The 24,491-nt window shown below is 57.5% G+C and overlaps 1 protein-coding gene and 1 long non-coding RNA gene across 2 annotated transcripts in view; one reads left to right on the forward strand and one right to left on the reverse strand.

Annotated features, from left to right (window-relative positions):
- Positions 1-23,866, reverse strand: CCND2 (cyclin D2). The gene is made up of 5 exons (XM_002712830.6): positions 23,284-23,866; positions 21,396-21,611; positions 19,093-19,252; positions 12,993-13,141; positions 1-4,746 (listed from the first exon to the last, which is right to left on the reverse strand). The coding sequence occupies exons 1-5, from the start codon at positions 23,473-23,475 to the stop codon at positions 4,597-4,599; spliced, it is 867 nt and encodes a 288-aa protein (XP_002712876.2). The 5' UTR covers positions 23,476-23,866; the 3' UTR covers positions 1-4,596.
- Positions 22,202-24,491, forward strand: part of LOC108177000 (uncharacterized) — a 33,324-nt gene continuing 31,034 nt past the window's right edge. The window contains exon 1 of the long non-coding RNA XR_016212966.1: positions 22,202-22,535. This is a non-coding gene — a long non-coding RNA (uncharacterized LOC108177000). The remainder of the gene's footprint in view (positions 22,536-24,491) is intronic.

Genomic DNA, 24,491 nt, shown 5'->3' on the forward strand with positions numbered 1-24,491 from the left:
TGTAGGTCAAGGTGAGTTTATTGTCCAAATAGCATAACCTAATTGCATCCCAAACCATTTTCAAATCCACCTTCTACTCCATCTTTAAACCAAGTCAGAACAGGGTATGGATTTTTTTTTTTTAAGTCACTTAACACTGAACAGAGAAGGCCTCGTCAGAGGCAGCTGACTACACCGTGTCACTGTCACAGCCAACATTCTGCCACACTTCCTAAAAACCTCGTTTACATCCATCACACTACTTAGCATCCCGACCAGATAAACAGCCACACACCTCTTACAGAGTACATGGTGAGAGGCTAACATGGACTTGCTATGGTATCACACTCGTTTTAAAGCAAAAAAAAAAAAAATTAAAATAAAATAAAAAGAATAAAAAGAAAAAAAAGGCCAAGATGAAAAACTATAACTGAGAGAGAGAGAGAGATCTGAGGTACATGGTACAAGGTAATGAACATAATGGAGAAACAACCAGTGGCCCGGGGATTTGCTGGGGACATAGGAGTTTGGCCGGCAGTAAGAAACTAAAACTGATTCAAAACAAAACAGACGCTTTTCTCTTCTCAAGGACAGGCACCTGTCAGCGTACATGGGAAACTGTAAGGCCACGGTCGGTAAGGCACTTTGCGTCCCCTGCAGGCGACGGGACGGGATGGGACGGGGACGGAGGCTCCCGGCCCAGCCACGCTGACACGCGGGGACATGCGAAGGCAGCACAAAAGTTTGTGCCGAGGGACTCCTGCAGGTGGCTCAGAGCCTGGAACCATGCAAAGCCATGTGCCATGAGAAGCCAGAAACACCCTCCTGCACCTTCCCACCCAATCTTGTACCCACGGACGGACGAATGACTGCATGAGCAATGTCCCAGGTCCGCAGCCACGGAAGCCTGCGCTCCATCCAGGGCTGCACAGGGGACTTTACCGTCTCAGCATTAATTTCCCTTTTAAAGCTATTCCCAAGGTTGGACTGTCTCAAAGATAAACAAAGAGGAATCCTGTTGGTGTGGATGCCAACTGGCGCGCTCCAACGTCCGCCTCGCTCCTACCTCCAATCCCGCACTAACCAGGATTATCTTCTTGAACTAGAAACTCAGTATTTACACGACATAAGGTGCAAGTGTATTTCTTCTCCCAGCCCCGTCCCCCGTGGCCCATGGAGAGAAAATCCCCCTGCCCTCCTGGAGGGACTCAGCCGGTCCTCACCTGTGGGTGCCAGAGCTCCCCGGGCAGCCTGGAGGGGCCCTGAACGTACCGGGCCGCAGGAAAGCCACAGCTCTCTCCCCACAGTCAGCCCTGCGGCTGGCCCAGAGAGGCAGTCGGTGGTTCCTACTCCTCCGGCCTCCTAAGCCTCCGCCCGCCCGAGCCAGGACAGAGCACCCAGCCCAAGGGCAGCCCGAAGCCCCCTCTCCAAGGAGCTCACCCCCCAGCGCACCTGAGGCAAGGGGTTTGCAGAGGAAGCTGCCGCCACTTCCTCCCTGGCTGACCCCCACCTGCACGGTGTTTCCCCACTCAGCATGTATTTTTGGCAATTTCTCCCCCACAAGACTGGGCCAAAATAGGGGAAGGGTTAAAATTTGGCAAGCTGGGAGTGGGAGGACAACTCAGCCCCAACTGATGGAGAAAAAAAAAAAACTTAGAAATTAAGAAAAAAGATCAGAATAAATGTGGAACCCGGTTCGTGGGAGGTGAGACAGAGGGAAAAAAAAAAAGTTCAAATCCATGAGCAGATCTGAACCTCTCTGGGGTGAAAACTCCTTCCTACGGGGAGACCAGGACCCAGAGAGGGTGTGCGTCCCTCCAAGAAATCCAGGGCTCCTGCTTTTGCTTATGTAGGACACAGAAAGAAAGCCTGTTGCCCTGTCGCCGGCACCGGCCATCCCTCGCGGCCCCACGGCTAGGAGAGAAAAAGCTAGAAAGACCCAGACCGCAGGAAGAGGCTGGGAGGGCTGCTCCTCCCTCATCTGTCAGCTTCGCGCACGTCCGAGGGCTGAATCTGCACCAGGACTCCCCGAGAACCCCAGGGACCGGGCCTTCCCCGCGCCGCGCCGCGCCGCACAGCGCAGGCTCTGGGTGAACACTGGCTGCTCCATTTTCTGCTCCCGAACCTCAGGATGCGCCAGCCATGCCCCACCAGCGCCCCCCAACCCCCGAGAATCTCAGGGTCAAGCTAGCTCAGCGAGTCCCAACCCCCTGCCATCACACTTCCTGCAGCCTCTCAGCCACCTCCCTACACTCACCTACCCCGTCTGTTCTTTGTGCCAACTCCATCATGTGATTTTGAACCCCGGAATCTCGCGGTCCAGCCTCGCCGAGGACCTGGCTGGCCTACTGCTTGCCTCACCCCGGTCTGAGCACCACACACGCTGCAAGCTGCAGGCCTAAGACCTGGGACAGCTGCAGAGATGACGGGGGAGGGGGTGGGGGTCTGTGCACAGGAGCGAGACAGAGGGGAGACGGCCGCCCGCGAGCCCCGCGCCTGCTGCAATGCCCTCCCGCTTCCTTCCTGACGCCTACAACTCCCGCGCCCATGCCGCTGGGTCCAAGCTTGAGTTCAAGGTCTGCCTTGGGGGGGGGGGGGTCTCTTGGTTCAATGCATTGTTTTTCCATCATGAGGAGGATACCGGAGTCAGAAAGGGAGCCCGATGGCCTGTGAGCAAGGGCAGGCCCCTGGGTGCGGGGCCTGGCGAGTCCTCCTCCCCACCCGACCTCGCCTCGCCCTCCTGGGGACTTGCTCCCAAAGCAGAAAGTGTTCGGCTGTGAGGTAAGAAAGTCGTTGTCTTTTGTAGTTATTGATTTTGTCCAGTAAACCTGAGGTAAAGAATGCACTGTCTTTGAAGAATGTGATCAGAGGAAAAAAAAAAAAAAAAGAAAGAAAGAAACAAAACCCACTAACCATGAATATGCTACCGGAAGGAACAAAGGATGGGAGGGCTTTTCCAGTACGAAGAACTCATATCTTAACCATCTACTTCAGGACTTGGAACTTAAGCAGTAAAATAATATATTATAAAAATGTTTATAAAATAGCAGCACACTTGGTGAAACATTACAGCTAGGTACTGTTAATGTGAGTAAGGATGAACGATCTCAGCTTCTTAGCAGCGCAAAAAAAATAATAAAAAACTGAACAAAATAAAATGAAAATAAGAGACCCTTAGATTTTTCTCCATCTTCAACCCTCACACTACGAAACAAGGCAGAATCTGTGTATAAAATAATTCTTCAAGGTAGCCCTGTTCTGATTTTTTTTTTTACTTAAAAAAAGCAAATATTGTAACAAATAGCTTCATTACCTGTCAATGACAATTGTGCAAAAAAAAAAAAAAAAAGTTGTCGCTCCAACCTCTCTGCTAACTGAATGCCTCGAAGAAGTGGAGAGGAAACAGAAAATTCAAGTACGCTGAATACGACTTTGCAGTGAAACTAAGGGAGCCGCACGCCACACCCGAGGTCCAGCCGTCCGCGAGGACGCCTGCCCTCCCCGTCGAGAGAAGCTGGAGCTGCGGAGGAGCCCTCCGCGCCATCCACGTGCTAACAGGGCTTTGTTCAGACTTTTCCGAGGAATGTCGTGATGGGAATGCCAGCGGAAAGGGTGGGTACCGGAGAACTCAAGACTGGGGGCAGGATGGGGAGGGGCCAGAGAGAAGAGGGGAGGAGTCAGTTTGATTTGCATAAACCATCCCATCTACCCCTCGGGAACAAATTTTCAAAGTGCTTTAAGAATGGAATGGTTTATAACAATGCTCAACTGTGGACCAGACATGCCAATCAGCACCAAAAGATCAGTTTTTTCCTAATACGGGATGCCACGGTCGCTGTACCCTCTCTCAAACAGCAGGAGAAAAGATCCCATTCCAGATCCCACCCTCTGTTTCCATGTCCCAAAGAGTTTTGGTTAGGGCCCGATAGCTGCATTTCTCTCCCAGATGATACGGCGGAGTCTGGGATGAGCCACGTGTGGAAGGAGAAGTGCCGAGTGTGGCAAGAGAGGTGGGGTTACCACCCAGCACCCCCTGTCCAACCAGCCACATGCTGCCACAGCTGGTGGAGACTGGAGGCACTTCTCCATCCAACGTGGTTCAATCACAGCAAGTTTTTTTTGGTACTCCCTCCCCATCATGCCCCCCCTCCTTATTTCGAATTCCTTGTTGAGTTCATTGCTTGGCAATCTAATCATTCCATAAATGGCCTACACAGTTCCTTGAAATGCCACTACAAAAAGGGGTGTGTATGCACTAGTTCATAACATGACAAAGAGTCTCTTCTAATTGGTTCCCATATTGCAGGCGTACATATTGTCTAGCTACTCTGCAGGGTTTCCGGTAAGCATTTTACTATCACTTTTAACATAATCAAACAACAACTGTTCGCATATACAGGGGATTCCCTTATGTTGTACTTTGAATAGGCACCACACGCTTTTAATTATTGTTTGGATAGGACCTTTTTCTCTCACTTCTAACAGATCTTTAAATATGATCTACGTGGGGGCAGATTTTTTTTTTAAGTTTCATCCTAAAACACAAAGAACAAAACATAACCAGAGAGGAGAGTGCAGATGACGACACGCCTCTCTCGCTCGGCCCGCCTGGCATCCTCACAGGTCGATGTCCCGCACGTCTGTAGGGGTGCTGGCTTGGTCCAGTTCATCCTCCGACTTGGATCCGTCGCGCTGCTCCTGACGGAACTGCTGCAGGCTGTTGAGCAGCACGGCCTCGATCTGCTCCTGGCAGGCTTTGAGACAATCCTAGAAAGACAGCGGGCCAGACCAGAGCAGTCAGTGAGAAGATCAGGACACAGAGCGTCGGGCTTGGGCTTACTTCTTTAAAAAGCAGAGCAAGAGGGAGAGAGATCCATCTCCCACCCACTGGTTCACTCCCCAAATGCTTCCGGCAGCTGGGGCTGGGCCAGGCTGCAGCCAGGAGCCTGGAACTCAGTCTGGGTCTCCCGCGTGGGGGGTAGGGGCCCAAGTACTTGAGCCACATCACCTGCTGCATCCCAGGGTGCAGGAAGCTAGAAGTGGACGTACAGTCAGGACTCAAACCCCACACTCCGACTTGGAACGTGAGCGTCCTAGCGGCTGTGCCAAATGCACACCCCCACAGTTCCACGACTGTTTTCCAGGTGAAATACCCACTCAATGTGAAGTGATGGAGAGGGGCCCCCAGGGCAGCCCCCAGCTGGCAGCCTCAGCGTCACCTGGGAGCCTGTCACAGCTGCTCCATTTATGGCCGTGATCAAGGGGCCAACTGGATCCAGCCTGTGCTGCTGGGAGGTGGCAGTCAACAGAGAGGCCACCAGCAGAGCTACAGTAAAGCGAACCTCAAAACGTCCCTGAGAAAAATGGTACTAAAAGGTAAGTTTACCTGGGGCAAAAAATCTGCAAATCCACACATACAAGGGAGTCCTGAAAAAGCTCATGGAACACATGAACGATGAAACTATCTACATACGGATCCTAGAATCTCTTTGCCCCAAGATAAACTTAGGCTTGAATTCCATGTTCCCATGAACTTTTTGTAGTGCCTGACTTTCCCAGCACCTGGAGCACCCATGAGAAAGAAGACAGAGAAGGAGACCATGCTGACCCTCACATACCCTGGTGCTTAGAAACAAAACACAAACAAAAATCCCGACGGTCTGCCTATTTACCATTCCTGTACTTCTCATAAAAATACAATACAGAATGTTTACCAAACATTCTGGACGCCTGGGCTGTCCAACTGGGGAATAAGGAAGAAGCTGCAGCATTGCTTTTATTAGTCTATATTTGGTAGGGAAACTGTGGAGTGTGCCTGCCTCAGGCAGAAGTGTCTCGCAGCTGGGTGGCATGGAATGCACCCGCTGTCACGGCTGTCACCGGGAAGGACCACAGCTCACACCAGGCAGTGGGAGGCAAGCTGAGGAGCCCTCTCCCAGCCCCTCTGCTCTGCAAAGCTGCCTCTCTGCACCTGCTCAGGCAGCACATGTGGATGGGGAATTCGGAAACGGAATCTCCCGGTGCTTTCCCACAGCAAGAAGCCCTTCCTCATTTTCACCACCGACAGGTTACCACTTTGCCAAGCACAAAAGCATCATCGCCGTTCCCTTCCGACTGCTTTTAAGGAAAATTAAGATGAGGAGCGACAGCAGACCACGAATGTCCCTGGAGTGCCAGGATGATGGAAAGATGGAGGTGGTGTGTGCACTCATGCACCGTCTTTGTGGGCAGCAGCTCCGTGCTTTAACGTCTGATCTCAGTTTCCCCGTTTTTAAAATGATAATGAAACAAATAAAGAACAACTGAGAGAGCATAGAGTGCTAAGTAGTCACTCCCTGGAATGTGAAAGAATTCTTTAGATCTCTTTCAAAAGGCATAGGGAGTAGCACTGACCCCCGAAGGGTGGAGGGAGGAGCGCTGTGTGTCTGGTGCTGGGGACAGGAACTAGACAAGACCCAGCCCAGCGGTCGAGGTCTCATACCACCCTGGACAGAGCAAAGAGGAAGTCAACCTCTCAGACCGCTGCCATCTGCCCAGACTCTAGCCTGCTAAGCACTGCCCGTCACAGGTGGTCAGACACGTGCAGGGTCTCGCCCACCCCCGGGCGTGGCTGTTCCCCGCCCGCCTCCAAGGCCCACCCCACAGGCGTGGCGGGGCGCACAGCTCATCACTGGCTCAGTGGGAAAAGCAGAAGGTGTCCTGTCTAGGGGCGCTAGCGTTTCAGTAGACGAGATTTCAAAACCTTAAGGCTGGGCAGGTGTCTTGGTGCTGTGGGTTCGGTTGCCACTTGGGACGCCGGCATCCTGCATCAGAGCAGCCTGGAAGCTTTCGCTCCCTAGAGAAAACAGCAGGCTTCTCAGCTGATGGAGAGACTGTGTGTGTGTGTGTCGGGGGTGGAGTGGAACAGATGATGGCTCTGCATGGTTCAGTTCAAAAAGAACTGCCCATCAAGGGTCAGGAGGAGGAGGGTTCAAAGGGGGCCTCGTGGGGAGAGGCTGGGTGCAGCCGTACAGATGCTGTTTGGGACGCTTGCATCTTGAGTTCCAGTCCTGGCTCCACTGCCAATCCCAGCCTCTTGCTAATACGTATCCTAGAAGGCAGCAGAGGGTGGCCATAGAACTTGGGTCTCCGCCACCCTCATGGGACATCTGCACGGAGCTCCTGACCCCTGGTTTTGGTCAGGCCCATCCCCGGCAGTTGTGGGAATTTGGAGTGAACCAGCACTGGGAGATCTCTGCGTCTCTGCCTTTCAAAGAAGTTAAATAAATTTTAAAAATTTAATTTAAAAGCGGGCCTTGGGCCAGTGCCGTGGCTCACTTGGTCAATCCTCCGCCTGTGGCACCGGAATTCCATATGGGCACCGGGTTCTAGTCCCGGTTGCTCTTCTTCCAGTCCAGCTCTCTGCTGTGGCCCAGGAAGGCAGTGGAGGATGGCCCAAGTCCTTGGGCCCTGCACTCATATGGGAGACCAGGAGGAAGCACCTGGCTCCCGGCTTCAGATCGGTGCAGCGCTGGCCATAGCGGCCATTTGGGGAGTGTACGCCTTTACTCAGAAGACCTTTCTCTCAGTCTCTCTCTCTCACTATGTATAACTACCTGTCAAATAAAAAAAAAAAAAAAGTGGGCCTCCGATGGTATAACCTCTTGGTGAATACGTCCTAAGACACAGTTGGTGTGGAAGACCCTGCTGCCCAACAAGACACAGGGGCCTACTTGCACATCCTGCTGGCTGTCTTCTCCTCTCAGGCCCTGTGCCATGGGAATCTATGATACTAAGGTGCTAGGACCAACCTAGGACCCATGGCCATCAGTGCACAAACACACCAGCATCCGCCACAGAGCTGCTCCTCCACAGGGGAACACAAGGCTCCAGAAAGCTAGAGAACTTGACTTCAGGCACTGTCGACTCCTCTGTTTGGGTCACCCATGTTCCTAGTCTTGGGGAGGGGGTGGCCTCTGCCTCTCCTCTGGCCACCTGAGACCTTGGAGCAGGGGCAGGGAACATCCAGGCTGGGGGTCATCCAGGCCCACAAAATCGTCTGGTCTGGTTCTGCTAAGGCAACTACAGGCAGGGTTTGAAATTCAATAACCTACCCCAGGCCAATTTGTAAGTCGATAATTTAGTACGGCCCAAAAATGATGTTCTAAATCTCCAAATGGCCCCTGCCTCAGAGGAACAGTCTTGAGAAAATCCTACATGGAGGACCAGGACACTGGACACTGGACAGTCACTTCTACTGGACTTTCAGAGCCATGGGCCTCAAGACAAGCACAAAATCAAGTTCACAAGGGCTCTTCACCAGGTCATGGAAGATGCGTGTTACCAAAACACCACGCATGAGCTTAAAAATTTTTTTCTGCACCAAAATAAACTTATCTCAATTCTACTTCTCCACAACCTTTCTCAAGTTCCAGACAAAAATGTGTACCCACGCTTTTCCGAACACATCGGATGAAGGTTTGGTACACAGTGCATATGAACGAGGTCCTTTATCTGCCCCATCTCAGGTTCAAGCCAGGTCATTACCGCGGCCCCTCGCTCTCCGAGAAGAAGGATCACTACAGCAGTTACTCCACGGCTGATGGGCCCTGAGCCCCCCTCCCTGCTCTCCTGCACATCTGGGACACAGAAGGACCTGGAACCTCTCCGGCGTCCACGCAACCCTTCAGGCTCTCCTTCCTTACGGTTGGCACTTTGATAATGACTACGTGAATCCCCTCCCTTGGCTGGGCAAGGTAAGAAGCTGCCTCGGAGCCGGATCATGTCAAACCTCCTCCCGTCTGATGGTGGAAAGACGGAGTCAGTAGCACCTGCCCTGCGTCAGAGCTGGCTGCCTGCACAGAACGCCCCGGCTGACTGTTGCAGGAACCCTTCCTGGACCCCAGAGGGCACAGGGGAAGTGGCACTGTTACCTGCAGCCGGACACCCAACTCCACAGAGCTCCTTTCCGGCCCCAAACAGGAGGGCGGGAGAGCGCAAGGGGCTGGGGTGGACAAGAGTGACAGGGAGGAAGGAGGCAGGGAGCCGGGCTGAGAGAAGACGGGGGCTACTGTATTTCCAAGAGGGCAGCATCAGACGAGGCAACATCTACCAGTAACCCCAGAACCGCAGGATTTGGAGCTCAAACAGCCAGATGCCCTCATTTTCCAGCTGGGAGCTGCAGCCTGGGGACCTCAAGCAGCCGGCCGTGCCATGACATCAAATTCAATGAAAACTGAGCCCGGCTTTCAGCAAGTCCCACCCCATACCTCCTCCCTGCGCACCTCTGCTTCCCCCGGGCTCTGAGTAAAGGTGTACAGGCCGCAGCACCCGCAGGGGAGGGAGACACAGCCCAGGCGGCTGCAGCAAAGGACCGTGGGCCCTGCGCAGGGGAGAGCACCAGCCCCTGTGCCGAGATGCCCGCCCGACGTTAAGCTGATTAAAAGGAAAGCCGTAAGGCTCGTCTGTCAGCCCGGACAGGTGGCACTCCAAAGCGCTGGAGGTCGGCAGGCCTCCAGCTCCCCCGACGCCCGGCCCCCGGCCCCCACCCCCCAGCCTCGGAGCCCTGACAGAGTGTCTGTGATCCCCGGTGGGCCCCTGACTTCCTCTGCGTGCTGGCTCGGGCTCGGCGCCCTGCACCCTCCTCTGCCTCCATGAATGGGCGGACGGAACTCCTACCATTCGCCCGCAGTGTGACTGCATCACTCCACTGTCACCACACACGCACTGCACTCAACAGGGGCACAAAAGGCTGAATGAGCCCCAGACCCGCGGCCAACTCCAGCGGAGACGACTTAGGAAACTATCTCATTCTTCCTCTCTTCGCAGGCGGCTCGGCTGATTTCCTTGCATACCCAATGAGGCCCGCAGAAAAAAACGAGGCAGGAGAGGGAGACGTCAGCCCCCCGGCCCTGTCCCACCTCCCCACCCCCCGCTTCCAGGAGAGGAAGAACCAGCCCCTCTACCCCCCAGCCCTGCCCCACCTCCTCACCCCCAGCTTCCCTCCCAGAAAGCCCCCACACGGCTGCTGACCACAGGCCCTGGGAAGGCCACCAAAGGCAGAATCAGCAACAGGTGCCTCAAGGCCAAGGTGTGCCCAGCTAAGGAGGAGGACAAGACCACGCAGGGCCAGCACGTGCTCAAAACCCCGGCTTGCTCCCCTGCTCTGCTGACAGCTTGCTCACAAGCCAGGGTGGCCCTGAGGAAGGGACACCCAGGAAGCTCCTGTGGGACACGCCAGAGGCGTGGGACCCAGACAGAAGAGCACAGCAGGACCCGACGGCTCAGCACCTCAGTCAGGAAAGCAATGTTGTGTGAAAATTCGGGGCGGCTCCAAGATGAAGTCCGGTGTGGCGCAGAGGCCTGGGAGGTGCAGCCACGCACCTGCACACCTGCACAGCTCTGCAAAGACCCAGGAGCCGGAGGAGCGCGCAACGCACTTGGAAGCCCCTCTGCCTGCCCTTGGCCTCTGTTCCTTCCTTCCTCCCTCCCTCTCCTCGGCGTCACTGCCCAGGGACTCTGCCAGGGGCGCTGGATAAAGAACTAAGTCAAAGCTGGGCCTCGTTCAAGAGGTTCTGTAGACAAGCGGACAGGGAGATGGACGCTGGCACCGAGCAGGAGCGGATGGGAAGAAGAACCCGGTGCTGCCTGAGGAAGCGGGCAAGGTTCACCAGGGACCTGGGGACCGGTCCCTCCTCTCCAACCCACTCCTGGCAACGGAAGCCGGGGACAAGTTCCCACCCCCGAAAGCCGGAGCTGCCTCTCTGGCTGCTGTCTGTTTTTAGCAACTCTTATAGCTGGAAGGAAAAAGTACTTAAAATATACCACCCTCGGAGACTTTTATTCCCCGTAAAACTGTCGGGCTTCTCACTCAGCTTTCTCTTTGGAATGAAGCATTCCGGTTTGTTTTGGCAACCGGACGGAGCAACGGAGAGCGAGTTTCTCAGAGCTGCCCGCGGCCCTCCCGTCAAGGGCTATCTGCCGCCGGCCCGTGAGCCAGAGACGCTCGTCCGGCCATCTCGGGCCACCGCAGGGGACGCTCTCTGGACGGCCGAATCCTGCCAGTCCCCAACCTGTCTGTTGCCCAAAGTGGCCGAAGAGATGTCAGCAGCAGGACAAGCGGCTCCTTCTGCTAACCTCTCCACCTGTGCACCAGGGCCAGGGGACAAAACACCCTGGCAAAGGACAGCTCAGCACAGGCATGGCCAGGGCTTTATACACGTTCATGCACACACAGGTGCACACGCACACATAGCCACATGTGCATGTGTGTGTAACCTCTTGTTAGAGTAAAATGTACCACTTAACCTGTCTGTTTTCTTTTTTTTTTTTGGACAGGCAGAGTGGACAGTGACAGAGAGAGACAGAAAGGTCTTCCTTTTGCCGTTGGTTCACCCTCCAATGGTCGCCGTGGCCGGCGTGCAGCGGCCAGCGCACCACGCTGATCCGATGGCAGGAGCCAGGTACTTATCCTGGTTTCCCATGGGGTGCAGGGTCCAAGCACTTGGGCCATCCTCCACTGCACTCCCGGGTCACAGCAGAGAGCTGGCCTGGAAGAGGGACAACCGGGACAGAATCTGGTGCCCCGACCAGGACTAGAACCCGGTGTGCCAGCGCCGCAAGGCGGAGGATTAGCCTAGTGAGCCGCAGCACCGGCGACTTAACCGGTTTTAAACACACAGTGGCAGTAAGCACGTACACAGTCGGCACAGCCACTGCTCCATCTCTGAACTTCATCAGCCATCTGAGGCTCCAACTCTCTGGGGCCTGGCGCGCTCCATTCTGCTCTGCCTGCTGGTGTCTGCCTGACCTCACCCACCGTCCTGTGGGTGAGACCCATCTGTGCCGGTTTTGGGATTCCCTTCCTTTCTAAGGCTGAAGAACACCCCGCAGCACGCAGGGACTGCGTTCTGCCACTCCACTCCAAGCCCATCTTCTGCGCCTGGGAGGCCGGCCTCGTATGTCGATCTGCCCACTGCGTTTCTAACCCATCAGTCACACGGCACTGAGCCCGCAGTCGCCCAGGATCTTACTGTGCTGGGGTTCTGCATGTTTCACGCTTGACTCCTGTATGTTCGCTGAAGGTAGAACCCTCACCTATTTCCCGGGCCCGCCCACCCCGCCTTGCAGCACCTGGGGACTGTGCCTTGCTCATCCCTCCACCTCCCAGTGCAGCAGGCTGCGCCAACCGCAGTACACCTCGCAGAAATGAATGCGGAGCAAGTGAGCCCGGAGACACACCTCGCCTCCCGCCAAGTGCTACTGCACCCTCAACGGTGGTCCTTTTATGCTCTTCTGAATGGGAGGAGGCTGAGCCCCTTGGGCAGGTACACAGCAGCCAGCCGGGCCCAGAGCCGCCCAAGCCTTCCCACAAAGCACAGCGTCAGGGCAGACCCGGGTCTGAGCCCCAGCTCCATGGCTCAAGTAGCTGCGTCCCTGCCACCCACGTAGAGGACCTGATCGTGTTTCTGGTCACAGGTCCAGCCAGGCCCTGGCTGATGTGGATTTGCAGAGTGAACCAGAAGATGGGAACTCACGCTGTTTCTCAAATAAATGAAATAAAAAAAAAAAACCATTATAGACAAAATTGAAAGAAATATACTCAAGAGGAGTGAACAAGCCTCTGAGGGTACCTGTGGCCAGCCTGGACTTACTGAGATCTCAAATTTTTAGGTGAACAGTGGCATGCACATTATATCCCAATAACCATGCTCACGCTCGGTTTTTAGTTAAAAAATGAATGCTGAATCCCAGGTCTTAGAAAGCAGGCACGCTGGGGGCCCACACAGTCGTCTTCCCATCACCCCAGCCTCGCTGCCGAGTTCTTCCCTGTGCTCCGTGGTGGACAGGCTTTCTGAACCTGAACAGGAGCCTCCACCTGCTGCATTGGGTACTACCTGGATGTTGGCTTTATCACGGGGACACACACACACACACACACACAACGCCCCAGAGACATCGTCATCAAGCCAATGCACTCTTCCCGAGCTGGGAACGGACATCTGGTTTCGACCAAGCCGGCGGCGGCCACCTACCACGTCCGTGTTGGTGATCTTGGCCAGCAGCTCGGTCAGGGCATCGCAAGTGAGCGAGCTCACTTCTTCGTCCTGCTGGAGCCCGCAGATGGCTGCCCCCACGCTTCCAGTCGCGATCATGGACGGCGGGTACATGGCGAACTTGAAGTCTGCAAGGAATGCGAGGTAGAAGGTCAGGACACAGAATGAACTTGGCTCCAGGAGCTCCCCCGCCTGCAGCAAGATGGCGGCAGTGGGACACCGTGCCCTGAGCGCACGCTTTCCTTTGAGGCCTTCCTTCACCGTGGCCATGCCAGATTCAAGCAAGGAGACTGAGGCAGGGCAGAAAGAGTGCTTATTTGGGTGCACACGGTGGGTCAGAGAGGACTCTGGATCTCGACCCTCCAAGTCCCATGGGAAGCACATGAGCCATCAGCAGGTGCACAGTACCAGGTCTGGCCCCGGTGTGTGGGGCAGCAGGGTTGTCTCTCTGGGGGTGAAGGCGGGCACAGAGGGAAGTCCGAGGCCAGGACAGGAAAGACACCGAATGTGCCACGTAAGTGGGGAAAACCCAGAGTTCAGATGCTGGAGGGAGCGAAAGAAGTAGCAGCAGATGTGATCAGCCCAGTGAAGGGAGGAAAGGGAAGCTGGAAACACGCTCTCTAGAGTCTCTTGATGGGCTTCAAATCCCTCATGGCCCAAAACAACAAGCACAACCAAGTGTTTTTATTCCACAAAGGAAACGAAGGATGGACGCTGTGGGTTGACTTTCACTCGGCTCCCCACTCCTGGGGTCTCACAGCGCCAGGGGAGAGGGCAGGACCTTCCTCGCGTGACAAGGACCGATCGCTGCGTCCTGACCAACCTGCTCCCGTTCCTCAAGGAGCAGACACACGGACACCTCACAGGGGCACAGCGCTCGGCTGGAAGAGCCCTCCCGTCAAGGGGAGATAACCACCGCCACAGCTTCATCCGGCTCCTGCCGCCCACGCGCCTCACAGCCCGTCTAACTCACACACCAACCGTGGACGGCGCACGCGAGCACGTGAAAACCCCCGACTTGGGAATGCGAGCTGCTTAGTCCCCACCCATGAAAGAAGCGACAGTCTCGTGGCTCCTCCTCGCCACAGTCCCAGAGAGCAGCGAATCCAAAACCCACGCAGTGCTGTCTCCAGCAAGGCTCCCGTGAACTGACCCTACTTAGCAGCACAAGGTGCCTGTTGGGGGAGGGGTCACACTTCAAATCAGAGCAGAAATGATCAGGTTGAACCTGCTGCCCTCAGCCAGCTCACCTTGCCATCTCCTGTTCTTCCCAAACACTGCTCTGTTTAAAAAAAAAAAAGTGTTTCGAAGGGAGCCATCCTGTTAATGGCGAGCCGGAGCCCAATGCCCCAGCACCACGCTGGCGGGCTTCTCAGAAGCACTGGAGACCACTGAACCGTGCACCTGCCTCCCCTCTCCTTTCACTGAATCAGGAACACAGAGCCAGCCCGGCCATCTGTCCATCTGTCTGTCTCCTTGGCGTTCTCCGCTTTGCCCAGTCACCGTTTCCACCCCATTAGGGCTGAACGTGTGGCACCCAAAGCCTGCTGACTGTCACCAGCTCCTGTCCCCGGGGCAGGGGGTGTGACAATGCCAGGCTCCCTGCCCCCTGCTCTGCTGTAGGTCCTTTCCACATGGGTCACAGGAGAGCGCGTCTCTGCCCAATAACCTCGTTAGCTCCCCCTGTGACATTCATAACACAAGCAGGCAGCCAGCCCATGGCCCTGGGCCCACGAAAACCCTGCCTGGGAGCATCTGGCAAGGAAGGGGCAGGCAAGGCTCCCCGGCTCCCCTCCCCTCTGCCACAGGCCTTGGCCCAGGAAGCACACCTCAGCCTCACCCGTCTTTGTGGTCTCGGGGCTGGCGAAACCCACTCTTACTTCTGGTGTGTGAATTAGCGCCGAGAAGGCTGCGGGTGTGGGTGGTCTGTGCCGGGGTGGAACAGTGCACGGGGGGCCTCTACCTCCCTCCTTGCTTCATGGAGAAGATGCTGAGGCAGTGTGTATGCGCGTGTGCGTGTGGTCTTGCTGGGGCCACTGTCCAACCAAACCAATGCACGGTGCTCCTCCCTGTCTGACAGCACAGAGGAGACCCCTGAAAACGCAGGGCGCTGTGCCTGGCAAAGCCCCCAGTCTCCTCCAGGCTGAAACCCCAATCTATCCAACAGGACGCGTCTTGCAGACGACAGCTGGCCAGGGCACTAAGAAGTCTCCTCACCTGCAGATAAGGATGTCAATGTATTTATCTCACAGAATCGTCCTCAGGAGTAACTAAGATAGTGCACACGTGAGCACAGTCCCCAGGCTGCCACCCCCCTCCGGGCCACCCTCACGAGTGTCCCCGCTGGACTCCAGTGAATTCTGAGTGTAAGGGGCTTGCTATGCCTCTCCCTCGAGCATCTCCTTTCACAGGTGACCCGATGACATCTTCAAGGGTTAAGTCAAGCGATTTGCCCAGCGTCACCCGCAGAGGCAGACTTCGGACCCCGGGCCCAGAGCTCTCTACGGCCACCGCCATAGGCCCCAGGGAAAGCCGGCTGCTCTCACAGGTCAGCAGTTGCTCCGTGCCGGGGGGATAACCCCCTGAGGATGCACCCTGAGGGTCCCGTGGTCCCCCTAAGCTGAGAGGTGCTCACTGTATACAGCTTACTGTATTCGCTTCCTGCTGACAGCATCCGGAACTCAATGGGTTGAGAACTAAGGGTTGCACGTGGTTACCAGGGCCTCCCAGCGCGGGGAGGGCTGCTCTGCTCTTGTTCGCCACTAGGGGGAGAGCGAGCACGCTGTCTGCTCTAAGGCTGAACGGGAGGGGGAAGCCCAGGTCAGCCTTTTCCCCCCTCTCCTCCTCCAATCGCAGTCTGGTGGAGGTTTCAAGGACCAGAACTGGGCCACCAAATGATGCCAATGGCGTCACTGAGCGCGCACCTCACTGCCACCCCCAGGGCAGGTTTGGCACACAGAGTGCCCGGGCACACTGATCCAGCTATAGAGGCCTAGGAGAGAGGAGCAGCAGCCGGCTCTGGCACCTGTCCCCAGGGCTGCACGCATGTCCCTCAGTCCCAGGACCAGTCTGCTCAGGGGCTCACAGATGGAAAGGTGCCCTTCCCACCACCACCAAGGTTGACCTCCCATCCTGGGTCAAGGGCAAGGCTTCTGACCTCTCTGGCCATGGGTGGTAAACCATGAGGCACCTTGCCTTACGACAGGGAGGGGCTGGGAAAGCGCGGGGTCACCCTCACAGGGGCTCAGACACGGGGAGGGGTGCTACCGGAGGCTGCACCCCAAGAGAGCCCGGGGAGGGAGGGGGAGCCCCCGTCCTGCCAACGCCATTGGCTCTCCTGGACTAACTGCAATCGCCTGTCCGAGCATGACATCATGTCTCAAGGCTCCCAACACTGGGGTGAGATCCTGACTCATCTCCTGGGCAGACCTGGGGGCTCCGAGCAGCAGGGCTGCAACTGGGGGTGGGGCACGGCTTGGGCTGGCTCCCCAGCACCAAAAGCCCAGGGGAAGGGCATGCGGGGAGCTGTCGTGTGAGGTCCCCTCACCCCCACCCCAATGCCTGCACTGATGGCGGACAACTTGAGGCAGTCCTGTTCCTCCCCCAGCTCAAGCCAGAAGGGAGTGGGGAGGGGGCACCGCTCTCTCTGGCTACCGTCCTACCCCACAGCCCCACAGCCCTTCCCGCTCCCTTCTTCCCCTTTCACACACACATCCGCTCCCCACTCCCCACACAGCCACCGCCAGCTCTTTCACAACCCTCTTTCTCCACGAACTGGCCACACAGTCCCTTCCGGAATCTCCCCTCTGCCCCTGACTCCAAGCCCCAGGCTGCAGGTGCTCCATCAGCTCTTGGGCAGAAGCTGGGGTGTGTAAGGAGCAGGCGGAGTACAGCAGGCTCAGGGGAGCCCTACCCCCCAGGCTCTACCCCCCGGCACCTGCTCCTTGCCCCTGGCCCGACCCAGTGCTGGAGACGCACCCACTCGCCCTGCCCTGGCCTTAGAATGCAGATTCTCGCCTCCCCAGAAGGAGTTTTCCCCAGGAGAAGCAGCGCTGGGCACTGGTGCTGTCCGGCCACATGCCTCCCATCTCTAGGCTGTGCACAGTGCACAGCCCCGGGGGGCACACGGGGAAGGTTAAGCCTTAGGAGCTCAGTCCACCCTCTCAGGAGCCAGGAGCCTCCAGAGAGCCCCTCTGCTCCGACCCCTCGGTGCCTGGAGCTTAGGGCCTGGCACCGGGTTTCCACTGGGTGGGAGGTGTTCTTCCCCCTATCCTGCCCCACTCCAGGCACCCCGCCCCCGCCCCCGCCAGCACCCCCGGAGAGGCAGCGCCTGTCTGACTGCCTCTGCCTCCCTTTGGGCTCTGTTCTGAGTCTCTGAATCCCAGGCTCCCTATTCCGGCCCCAGAGTTGGCAGCCACCCCAAGGATCTGGGCAAGAAGGCCATGGGTGGGGGATGGGATCCCCAACTTCAGAGAATGGGCCCATACAGACTCTGGGGACCTGCCCAGGCCTGGTAATTCCACCCAGCACCCCGCCCCGGTCCGAGATCAGAGAGGAGGCCGGAGCGGACAGACCCCTAACCTAGAAGATCTTCTCCGTCAACAGACAAGGTCACAGCAGAACTCTGCCTATCAACAGCTGGGCACTGAAAGAGCTCAGGGCCGGAGGTCGGCAGCCGACAGGCCAGGGGAAAAGGACTGGCTGACCCCTCCCCCCCAGTGAAAAAGAGACAGCTTAGCCTGGGAGACAATGACAGGTCACCCAGGGTCTGACCTCTAGCTGCCCAGGCCAGACAGCAGAAGGGAAGGAGGCGAAGAATGGCTTCTGTCCAGCAGGCAGTCAGAGTGCACAGGGCTCCGGAGGCCTGGCCCTGGGGGGCCCAGGAAGGGCAGTGCCCTGCCCCTGTGCACCCTGTGCAAGCCTGGGGACCTGGGAGCTCTGCAGGGGCAGGGCTGAGAAAAGCCAGCAAGGAGGGCCCCAGCCTCCGGAGCCTGGGTCCCACTGGGCGGAGGAGAGGCGTTGCAAGCATGAAGCCCTGGAGTCCAGGTCAGTGGCAACAGTTTTCCTGACCCCGGGGCAAGAGCTGTGTGTGGGGCAAATGTATCCACGCTGGGTTCTGCAGGTGCAGCTGGGGTTCAAAGGGGTCAAGCAGACTCTCCCAGGTCACTGAGTGAGAAGTAGCAATGCCTGACCTTTTGACTGCCAACAAAAAGCACACACACTCTTAGACATTATATAATCTCCATGCTAACTCCTGGGCAGCATGTAACAAGGTTGAAGAAGTTAACTCCCCGATGTGCCTATACAATTCAGCTACACTTGACTATGGGGGCTCCTTAAGGTTTCTGACTGTGCCAGCATGAACTCCTGACACCTCTACCCTTACCACCACCAAGGAAAAAAAAAATTAAAAAAAAAAAAAAAAAAAAAAGCTGGCCATGGTTCAGTCCAGTGAGACAACATCAAACCAACTCCTTTAGTTTATTTGGAAAATGCAAACGGGCCAGGCAGAACTGTGCGTCAAGTGCTGGCTCTCTCTGGTGAGGGACGCAAAATGCCACCTGCCGCTGTCGTGTTCAAGGCCACAGCCCAAATCACAACAAAGCCACGTGGTGCTGTGAGGGCGGCAGAACCCAGAGCTCTGGGCAAGTTCACTCCCTCCCGCAGCCTGGACAGAGACAAGGCACTAAATGCCTCTGGCCTCCCCTCTCCCCCCCACTTACCGTAGCCAGGCGTGTTCACCTTGACATTGTTCCTGGGGACCTGTGTTTGTGCTCCCGCCCCAAACAAATTTCCTCTTGGGCTTATCTCCAAGCCATCCTTTTCCTCGCAAGATTAAAGATTTGAGCCCCACCGAGTGAGCAGTACAGCTAAGCTTCAAAGAGCACTTTAGACATCATAAAGGGTATGTTAACAGGTACTCATTTTTCTCCCCTCACCACACCTGTCCTCATAAACCATTTATGAGCTCAGCCAAGCAAAGAGAATGGAGCAGCTCCAAACGCAGGAATGCGACCCCAGACCCCCCGGGCGCCCCTCCCCCATTTCTCCCCCTCCCCCCACCTGCCCCCGCTCTCACCGGTGGCGCAGAGAGCAATGAAGGTCTGCGCATGCTTGCGGATCAGAGACAGCTTCTCCCTCTGCTGCGGCAGCTTGCGCAGGATGTGCTCGATGAAGTCGTGAGGGGTGACGGCGGCCAGGTTCCACTTCAACTTCCCCAGCACCACCAGCTCCCACTCCTGGGGAGGAAAGCAGGAAGAGAGGCAGAGTGTGGGTGGGGGGGGGCGGGGAGGCACCCACACCGGTCACCCAGGAGGGCTCCCTAACTCAGGGTGCCATGTTCTTTCTTCTCCACCCTCACCCAGACGGAGCAGGGCTGCCGCCTGACCACCCTCAGAGCCAGGCCGACAGGAAGATCCACAGCCAGCCAAGGTCGCCGCGGCCCTCTGCTAGTAATTTATTGTATACGTTTCTATCGCGGGCTTAATCGTCTTTTTTAGCCTAGTGGAAAAAAACGAGGCATGCACATAACACTGCTTGGCCCAACTCCTCGGCAACCAATTCGCCGGCTTTCTCTTAGTGCCAAAGTGCCATTTTTCTCGCCGCTGTTAAAGCGTCTCCCCTTTGACACACCGTGCAGAAGTCCTGGGGGTCGGCTGCTCTGAGCTTCGGCCTCAAGGCTTCCCAGTTCTTTGCTGTAACGGGCACTCGCAACCCCATTGTACGGAAGTGACACAGGACCCCTCAGCCTACAGCCTTGTATCTGCTGGGTCCCTCCCCAGTGGCCCAGCCAGCACAAAGACAGTGCCTTCACCCTTTTATTACAGCAATAGCTATAGGAAATTGTGCTCCAAGGCAAACAGGCCGAAGAAAAAAGCTTTTAAAAAATGTGCAACCCGAGGGGAAATACCATCAACAAGTCCTCTGCAGAACAGGAGCCCGGGAGACTGACTCTCCACTGAAAAACCCAGAATCTCTTGCATTTGCAAAGCCGGGGCCAGATGCTGGGCCAGCAAGCAGAGCGCCAGGCCTGCAGCACGGGTGGTGCTGAGCGGCTTGGGGCTACCCCCTTTCCTTCTCTGGGCCTCAGCACTGCGTGGACAATAGGAGGACTCTTTTTCTGATTCCCGACTTCTGGCACAGACAGGCAATGGGGAAAAAGCAGGTTTTTGCTTGGTGTGATGTCATTTCATCTGGCACCACACTGACACAAATGGAAGATTATTTTTCCTGCTCTCCTGGACGGAAAAACAAACCGGATTTCAATTCTCACGATTTTTTTTTCTTCGCAAGCTTTTGTTTCAGCCTGGGCTTTCTGCAAAGGGCTGGGGCTGGAGCCCGCAGCAGAGGGCTAACACCACTGCCGTCTTCAAAGACGGCTCGAAACCCTGGCCCTTCCTGCTCACAGGGGAATGTGAGCACAAACCGCGGGTCTGGCACCATGATTAAAGGAAGCAGATCTCCCAGCAGAAAGCACCTTTCTGGGCCTCCCGGACCAAACCAGAAGCAGCTGAAATCTGGCAGCGGTTCAAAGGTGAAGTCATTCATGCCCCTCTGTGCATTCTCGGGAACTGCTCCCCCAGCCTTGCGCGTGTCTGCCACTAGGTGTCAGCACAGCCCCAGGAAGACAGAGGCTCACAAAGAGCTCAGTTCACGCAGCCGGCCTGGGCCCTGTGCACTGCAGGCAGGCCAGGCCAGTGGGCTGCGGGAGCCAGGGCAGGCAGGGCAGGGGGAGGGGGCGCTTCTGCAAACAGTGCAGAGAAAGGTGCGCAAGCCCCTGTAAGTGGGGGGGGACCTCAGAGCCCTGCACCGTGCCAGCGCAGCCCCTGCAGTAGGGCAGGTCTGAGAAGCATGCTCCAGGGTGGGCAAAAGGGTGCCCCAGGCAAGACAGGACCCCTGGGGTTGCATGGAGGTCACCTTCCCCCTGGCCCCCTCCAGCCCAGGGCCGAGCTCTGGCTGTGCTCCAGGTTAAATGAGCTGGTATTTCGTGAAGGGCTGCTCTGTGTGGAGAACAGTATCGATGTATAGGACGTTACCTTTGAACTCCAGCCACACCATGGCACATTCCTATCTCCTGCACACAGCCCCCACTGATGTGAGGAAAACAGCCTATGTTTCCCAGAGGTCAATGTTTGAGGAGTTGGAATTAGAATATTATTTCTTCATTAAAGTGTCCTACACACAGAGAAGGTAGCATGCGAGCCCACACACAGCTCTGTGGGCAGAGGCTGAGGGCTCAGTACGTGCCAGGCACACAGTAGGGACACAGAAGGCGACGGCCTGGGATTCTGAGCATGGGGTGCCGCTGAGGGTGGCCCCGTGAGCTGGGGCAGGGCTCTGGCTCCCAAGACAGGGGGCACGTGGCGGGAGGGGCTGCGTTACCAGCAGCTCCTGGGGCTTGATGGAGTTGTCCGTGTAGATGCACAGCTTCTCGGCCGTCAGCGGGATGGTCTCTTTCAGCTTGGAGGCCAGAAACATGCACACGGCCCCCAGCAGCTGCAGATGGGTCTTGGGGGTCGGCACCCCGGCCAGGAAGCGGTCCAGGTAGTTCATGGCCAGCGGGAAGACCTCCTCCTCACACTTCTGTTCCTCACAGACCTGCGGTGGGCACGCACAACAGGGGTGGGCGACACACAGGACAGTGTCCACAGAGGGAGGGAGGGAGAGAGAGAGAAGCGGAAAGAAAAAGTTCATTTCTGCAAAGTTTTTTTTTTTTTTTTTTTAATATTCTTGCAGGAAGAGGGAGGGTGCTAACGCTGGGGAAACTGAGGCAAGTGTCCGCAGCCCGGGGCGCGCGGGCGCTGGCAGCTGGGAGCGGGGCCGCGGGCGCGCGCGGCGGCCGCCGCTCCCTTCTCTGCGCACTCGGAACTCACTCACTCTCTTTTTTGGATTTCGTCATCTTTTCAAAAAATCAATAAAAATATTCTGGAGCCTCCGGGGGTCTACTTCTTGGCCCCATCCGGATGCCCAGACCCTGCTCTACCATTCCCGACAATTGAAAAAAATGCCCGAGGGGGTCCGGGCTGCCCAGGGGCCGCTAATGGGGGGGTGGGTGGGGAGAGTTGGGGAGAGAGGGGGAGGGTGTAGAGGAGGAAGAGCCGCGGCGCCGGCGCTCGGAGCAGGGGGGCACGCCTTCAAAAAATAATTAAAAATCGAGGAAATACCCCAGCAAAGCCCTTTTGGCGTGAAAACCCCCCAGAGGATCCAGGCTCCCTGGCACGCGGGTTTCGGGGGCTGCAGCGGGCTGCATCTCGACCCCCGGGGCTGCGGATCCCGCGGGGGAAACTCGCAGCGGCTGAGAGCCGCGGCGGGAGTGTCCGGCGGCGGCCCACAGGCGCAGAGCTGGGGACGTGGTGACCACCGGGCAAGGACCGGGGCCCGGGGGGCTCCGGCTGCCAGCCGAGGGGCGCCCCGCATTCCGCCTCAAGGACACACACACACACACACACCTCCTCCTCCTCCTCCTCCCCCCGACCCTACCCCGCCCAAGCCTCCGCAGCGAGGAAGCTGGGAAGCCAAACTGTAAGTAACCTCCCCGAGGCGGGGGTCGGGGGCACGGGCACGGCCGCGAGGGCCTGCCGCGGTCTGGGGGTGCGCGGGGGCGCGGGCGGCGGTTCCCGGGCTCAGCAGCCCGAGTCTGGAAAGCAACATGGCGAAACCACGGCAGGTCCAGAGCCGTGCATACGTGGGCACGGGGCTCGCAAGACGCAGACTTGCAGCGAGGCGAAAGAAGTGGTTCTTTTTGGGTTCCCCTAAAACACACGCTTTTCCAGGGCGACTTCCGGGGCTCCCGAACTCCCCGTTTCTCTCCTTCCCCCTCCTCCTCCTTCCTCCCCCTCCCCCCCGAAGTGCCAACGCGGAGTCGCGACCACACGCGGGGACCTGAGGCTAGGGCGAACGGGCTCCTGCCTTGGCGGGGGTCGGGGGGCTGCTTTCGGACCCGGGGTCCCCGTTTCAAGCTCCCACTCCCTTCCTTGCCATTGCTTCGAGAAAGACAGGTCGGCGGGGGAGGGGGGCGCCGAGGAAGCCACATGCACGCAGCACGCGCGCGGGATGCTCCCCCCCCCCACCCCGGGCCAGCCGCGTTTCTCCCAGATTTTCCTCTCCCTCCTCGCCCCCCCCCACTCCCCGGGACCGGGAACAGAAATGCGGCCACGCGTCTCGCCCAGGGGCGCGGGACACCCTCGCGCAGCCGAGCTGGGAGGCCAGCGCCAGGGTGGCCCTCTTTCAGACTTAGGGTCCGAGCGTGGGGGGCCCCTGGCAGCCCTACCTCCAGCATCCAGGTGGCCACCATCCTGCGCATGTAGGGCTGGATGTCCTTCTGCACGCACTTGAAGTAGGAGCACTGGGGAAGGTAGCGTTCCTCGATGGTGAGCAAGTTCTGCAGGACGCGGTCGTCCAGCAGGTTGCGGTCCGGCACGGCCCTGCGGACCGGGTCCACCTCGCAGCACAGCAGCTCCATGGCCAGCCGGGCGACCCTTCGTTCCCCTGCCTTCTCCGGACTGCAAAAGTTAGGTTTTTTTTTTTTTTTGGAGGGGGAGGGGAGAGAGTTCCCCTTACCTCCTTCCTTTGGCTAAATAGGGAGTTTTCGGGGGGCGAGCCGAGGGCAGAGGGAGAAGCGGAGGAGCCGAGAGGAAGGGCTGGGCGGTGGGCGAGCAGAGCCTCGGGGGCTGCCTGCCTCGCACCCGTCCTCCCCTCAAACTTGTCTCGCTCTCTCCAGCTCGCTCTCTTCGCCTCAGAGGCAGTGACGCAAGCTGGCTGGGCAGTTGGTTCTCCTCCCTCTCCTCGCTCCCCTCTCGGGTTCCTCCTCCCCTTCCCTCCCCTCCCGCCCCTCCTCTCCTCCTTTCAACCTCTCCCTCCTCCCTTCCCCTCTTGTTATTAAGGAGAACGGCAGCTGGCCCGACCCAACTTCAAACGCGGCCCCCGCCCCCCCACCCCACCCTGCTCCGAGGCCCTCTCGCTGCATCCGCGAGCGAGTCGGGGGCCCCGGAGAGGGGGACCCACGGAAACCCACCGACTCCTCTCTCCTCGCTCTGATTCTGCACACTCCGTGGGCGCGTCGCATCCAAAGACTACCCTCCAACCGTGCTTTCCGCGAAATTGATGCTAATATTTCTGCCCACGTCTTCCAGCCCCAGGAATGGAGGGCAGATGGCGGAGGGTGGGTGGGCTCAATTGAGAAAGACCCTTTAGGTGAGGGGACTTAGAAAACAGCAACCTCGCATAGCCGGAGGTGAAGGTTATGTCCCTCAAGTTTATGCTCCTGATAACCTGGAAGCTGTTGCAAAAGCCTAATTAAAGGGACCGGAGCAACGTCGCCCACCCCCACCCCCCACTACCCCCCTGCAGCTGTCTGTGGAGAGGAAGAAGAGGAAAGAGTGGGTGTTAGGACGGAGGGGGCCGCTTTTCTGGTTGGATAGCGACTACGACCCTCGAGTTGAAGGCAGGATGCTCTTGGGGGCGCTGCGGGTGCCACTG

The sequence above is a fragment of the Oryctolagus cuniculus genome, chromosome 9, assembly GCF_051225735.1.
Source record: "Oryctolagus cuniculus isolate XC-2025 breed Fujian yellow rabbit chromosome 9, ASM5122573v1, whole genome shotgun sequence".
NCBI lineage: Eukaryota > Metazoa > Chordata > Mammalia > Lagomorpha > Leporidae > Oryctolagus > Oryctolagus cuniculus.